Source organism: Phaethon lepturus, unplaced genomic scaffold (genome assembly GCF_000687285.1).
Source record: "Phaethon lepturus isolate BGI_N335 unplaced genomic scaffold, ASM68728v1 scaffold46158, whole genome shotgun sequence".
Taxonomy (NCBI): Eukaryota; Metazoa; Chordata; class Aves; order Phaethontiformes; family Phaethontidae; genus Phaethon; species Phaethon lepturus.
Genome location: NW_010557775.1, coordinates 630 through 5,570, shown reverse-complemented (window position 1 = coordinate 5,570; position 4,941 = coordinate 630). Strand labels below are relative to the sequence as shown.

General features: G+C 54.3%; 1 protein-coding gene across 1 annotated transcript; it reads left to right on the top strand.

Annotated features, from left to right (window-relative positions):
• Window positions 1-475: 475 nt before the first annotated feature.
• Window positions 476-3,623, top strand: LOC104625268. Its single transcript, XM_010292848.1, has 5 exons — window positions 476-617; window positions 1,399-1,512; window positions 2,050-2,090; window positions 2,352-2,621; window positions 2,883-3,623. Exons 1-5 carry the CDS (start codon window positions 476-478, stop codon window positions 3,621-3,623), a joined length of 1,308 nt encoding a protein of 435 aa, XP_010291150.1.
• Window positions 3,624-4,941: the final 1,318 nt, after the last annotated feature.

Genomic DNA, 4,941 nt, shown 5'->3' with positions numbered 1-4,941 from the left:
TTTTTCCCCCCAGCTCCTTCACAACATTGCCCCCTTCCACTCCGCCGTGCTATTGCCCCACTCCAACCCTCTGCATTGCTCCCCCCCACCCCCAGTGACACTGCTTCCCTCTGACCATCTGTGCCATACCTTCCTTTCAACAGTCATGTAGCCATGAGAAACCAGAAACCTTCCTACCTGCCCGATGGCAGCCATCCCTAGGGCATTGGTGGGATGGGCTGTGCAGGGTCACCGTGGGCGGCCCTGACAATAGGCCTGAGCTACAGGCAAAATGTCTTGCTGAGATGTGGTTCTTTGAAGAACCATAATTCACCCCCAGGGTACACAGCCTCCTGGGGAAGTACTGTCCATCGCCGCTCTAAATCTCGTGTTTTTGGTAGTTCTCCCAGGGGTAGAAATAGCACCTGGAAAATAAAACCTATAGGAAACCCTTCTTCCCCATGGCTGTGGGCCTCCACGCATGAATGAAGGTACAATGCTTGTGTGGCAGGAACCAGTGACCTTCGAGGACATCGCTATCTATCTGAGCCGTGCAGAGTGGGACACCATTGCGGCGGGGCAGAGGGAGCTATACCGCAGCGTCATGCTGGACAACTACCAGCTCTTGACATCTCTGGGTAAACCTGCAGTTTTAACGCTGGGGAAGGGGCACAGCAGGGGTGGGGGGGCTTCCATCATATTGGAATCCATCAGAACTGTGCTGCTTCCAGTGCTTTAAGGAGATGATCGGTGTGTTTTGAACTATGGCTGCAGAGTTGGGATAACTGCTCTGAGCACCTGCAGTCTCTTTGGGAGACCCAAACACAGGATTTGGGTCTCTCTGAGCTGATGGCCCCCTCTGAAAACGTAACTGTGGGTGAGTTGCCTGCCCTGAGGTCAGGCAGGGACCTTTCAGGGGGTCCTGGCCATGGGCCAATGACTCTGTTCCCTCCCCTGGGCACTCAAGCTGCAGCAGGGCAGGAGTATTGGGCAAGGTGGGGAGCAGACCCATCAGAGGACAGCAAAGTTTCCTGAACCAGCAAGGTGCCTTCAGAGGACTTGCCCACTGCCACCAGGACAGGATGGAGATCTCCGATTACCTGAGGGGACGTCCTACACCCAGGAGCTGCTCCTAGGATGAGCAGTAGATAATACCTCACTGGGAAACGCTGTCAGCAGTGTTGCGAGTTGGTTCCCCTACTCCAGTCAGGGCTCTGCCCTTGTCCTTGTGCAAGAATTCATCACTGGCAGCAGCTTCGGTATCTCTCTTGCTTTTTTTCCATATTATGGTGTTGTTTCTGCTTGTGCTGTTTGAGTCACGGTGAAGTGCAGCTTGGGGTGCAGAGAAGACCTTTATTTTCTTGTGTTAACTATTCCTACAGTTTGTGTTAGAGCAAGACCCTCTGCTCCACCCCCCAGGTTACCCAGGCCCCAAACCTGACATTTTATACCGGATGGAGCATGGGGAAGAGCCATGGGTCTGCACACCGCAGAGCCCAGTGAAATGGGATGGACCTGACAGCCCCTCTCCAGGTGAGCAGGAACAGTCCAACCCCCTTAGTACCGCTTACCTCGACAAGGTGTGGTGGTACGTTCCAAAAGCCGGCCCAAGCTTCTCTTCTCTTTAGCTTTGACCAGCGTATCTCCGGGGTTCTTACTTGCCCTCTTGACCAAATCCCTCCCCTCCTCGCTGCCTCTTTTGAGGCATCTCCCCAGTTTCCCCCTGACCCTGCAGCACTCCCCGCACAGGGCAGCAGCAGTGGCAAAGGGAGACGTCGGCTGCCTGTCTCCCTGTGCAAAGGCTGCAGCTCTGCAGAGACATTGCTGATCTGCTGCTGCTCGTCCCCCTCGACCCATGGAGAATTCCCCCTATTCAGTCACCTGTGAGCAGGGTTGTGTCTTTCTGGCTGCTGGCAGCAGACAGGGCTTCCTCCTCCGGCCCCATGGCTGTGGAACAGAAGGGCTTCCCCTGCCAGGAAGGTGACATCCGTCTGGTTTCCCTGCAGGACATGATGGGGACATGAGCTGGCTGGGTGAGCCAGCCTCAGGCTGGTGGTCTGGTGCTGGCAGGTGCCGTGCGCTGGAGGAGAGGACACAGACCCCCTGCCAAGGTGAGTCCTGGTCCTCCCCTCTTCCTCACCTCTGGTCCCGAGGTGGCCTCCAGCTCCATCCCTGTCCCCAGCCACCTGTGCTGCACCCGGTCATCACTGCTGGGGCTTTTCCCGCCCCTGTGCAGGCAGTATCCCTGGGAAGGGCTTGACTCTCCTGCCCATCCAGGCAGAGGTCAGGGACATGAAGCCCAGGCATTCAGCCCCCTGAACTGGGGAGAATGGGTTCTTCTTATGTCAGCGTCTCCCCCGTTCTTTCGGCAGGGTCCCCCCTCTCCCTGTCTCATCACAATGCCCCAGCCAGAAAGACAACAAACTATTCCCAGCCCTCTCTCAGCAGGTCGGTGCATACAGTGGCGGCTCCGGTCTAGAAGACTGCTGAACAAGTTCACGCGTCTTGGGGGTAGGAGTGAGTTGCCGGCAGAGGCGTCTGGCAGAGGAGTGGGGCCAGTGGAAAGCCAAGACCAGGCACGGACAGTCTTCTTGCCTGCGAAGGAAAGACAAGTAGAGGATAAACAAGAGGTCGAGGCAAACGTAACCCAAAGCAGAAGATTCTTGCTTCATCCAGTGATGGAACAGCAGAACAAAAAGGCACATCCTCAGGAGCGTCTGCGTGGTGACCACAGGGAGAGATTTCAAAGGAGTGCCCAAAAAAGTCGATGTATCTTGGGAGAAGTGACATTTCTCCAGGGAAGTAGGGAACTGACTGTCGAGGATCTGAATGAGACTATTTTGAAAGATCACTGTTACTGTGTGATGAGTGAGGCACGGCTCTTAAGTTGCACCCCACATCAGTGTCCCCTGAGAGAACACGACTACTGCAGGAACCGCAAGGTTGGTGTCTCAGTGCTTAAAGACCACGAATACTGTAACATGCAGAGGATTTGTTTTCAGGGCAGAGTTAATAAAATTGTTGGCCTTACTGGTAAGGATCGGGCTGTGCTTCACAGGCTGGCAAAGCGAAATTCCCAAACAGGGCGAATCATCAGGAAAGCCAAGCGAACACTGTGGCATTACAAGCCTTGCGCCAACAAGAGGTTGGACTTTCCTCGGAGTTCCTCTAGCACCAGCCATCTTTCTGAATCCGTTGTCCCTCCCGCTAAGGCAGAAGACGACCCCACGAAGGGAACGTGTGAGGCATTTCATTCTGCAAAGCAGGAGACTCTGCCCCTGCAGCCTCAGAGTGAGGGTACCTCCCAAGGGGTGACATCAGACGCACTTTGCATGCCTGTGGTGTCTTTTGAACCGGTGGCTGCACCCCCACCCTCAAATGGAGTTGTGGAGGTGAAGAGGGAAGTGACGCACCCCATACACCGCAAGGTGCAGAGGGCACGGCTGATCCGGAGCCCTGATGCTAAGCAAAAAGTCGAAGGACATGAACTCGTTAATTCAAATTACATATCACTGCATGATGCATATAAAATAGTGATGCGGACTGTCGACCACATGTTGGACTCCGTATGCCAGAACTTCGAGCTCGGCGGCTACTCTCAACGTAAGGATATCTGGCCCATCGTCATTCAGATAGACAGCTGATTGTCAGCAGATGGTTGGCAGCAGCTCTTCGGGAGAACAGTCGGGACCTTCTTCCCAGCAGCAAAACACACGAAAGTGGTTTGAGAGAAGAAATGCTGTGAAAGGCGTATGGAGGTGGATTAGTGGGTATAAAACTCGGTATGCAGTGCCTGCTGGGGAAACGGGGATTGTCTGGGAGGCGTCAGGGAAAAGGCCAAGGGAAACGGAAGGATCAGAGTGGATAAAGGAGGAAGCACGGGAAAACAGAGTGAAGGGGGAAGGGTGGCCAGCCACGTGTGAGCAGGCAGCTCGTGGGTACGTTTTCTGGCTGGGCTGTGCCTGATCACTCTGGTCTTTCCTGTCTTCTCATTAAAGTATTTTAAATTATTGTCCATGTTGCCACCCTCTCCAGTCTGTCCATCTGCATGCAGGCTGCGCTCGCAAACAGAGGAGCAGCTGCTCACTGGGCCCAGGCGGGGAGGAATCCCCCAGGGTCTTCAGGGCACTGAACTCTGCTGCCATTAGTGCTTTGCTCTGCCTGATGCAGGCAGCACGCCCAGGTTTTCCCAGTATTAATTTAAGCAGAGTGAATGGAGAGAGATTTTTAGGGTACAATATTAAGGGGGAACTTTGTTTTTTGATGAGACTTTGTGGCTGTCACTTATAAAAGCAGGCAGGGATGCACTGTGCAGCACCCTGCAGCGTTCTTTTTCTAAAATGACTGAAAAAAAGCACCGTTAGCAGGTCTCTGTAACAAGGATGTTGTTATGGCTGCCAGCAGAAGACTGATCCCTGACCAGGAGGTGAAGCTCCCTGAATTCAACCATGGAAGGTACCAGGAGGGATTGCTGGATGTGTGGGACACCATTGAGGGAAGCGGCAGCAGATGCAGACAGTGCGGTGTGGGCGGCTGGGCTTTGCTAATGGTCAAGTGAGGGCTGAACCCTCCAGGTGAGGGAAAGGGGACTGGGACCTTCTAGACAGATGAGTCTTGCTACACTAACAGTGCCTAGGGAACCGCAACATTCATTCTGGACAAGGCTGAGATTACTCAGGTGATACCAGAAGAGACAAATTTGGGTATAAGTGTAGCAAAATTGGGATGAATTTGTAATATCTTTTATCAGCACTAGTGTGGCCAGCAGGAGCCGGGCAGGGATCGTGCCCCTCGACTCGGCCCCAGTGAGGCCGCACCTCAAATCCTGTGTTTAGAGTTGGGCCCCTCACTCCAAGAAGGACGTTGAGGTGCTGGAGCGTGTCCAGAGAAGGGCGACGGAGCTGGGGAGGGTCTGGAGCACAAGTCTGATGGGGAGCGGCCGAGGGAACTGGGGGTGTTCAG

Coding starts and splice junctions, on each gene's coding strand:
- LOC104625268 (XM_010292848.1), top strand. CDS start 476: ATGCTTGTGTGGCAGGAACCAGTGACCTTCGAGGACATCGCTATCTAT. Junction 618..1,398: donor CCAGCTCTTGACATCTCTGG/GTAAACCTGCAG, acceptor TCCACCCCCCAG/GTTACCCAGGCCCCAAACCT. Junction 1,513..2,049: donor ACCTGACAGCCCCTCTCCAG/GTGAGCAGGAAC, acceptor TGGTGCTGGCAG/GTGCCGTGCGCTGGAGGAGA.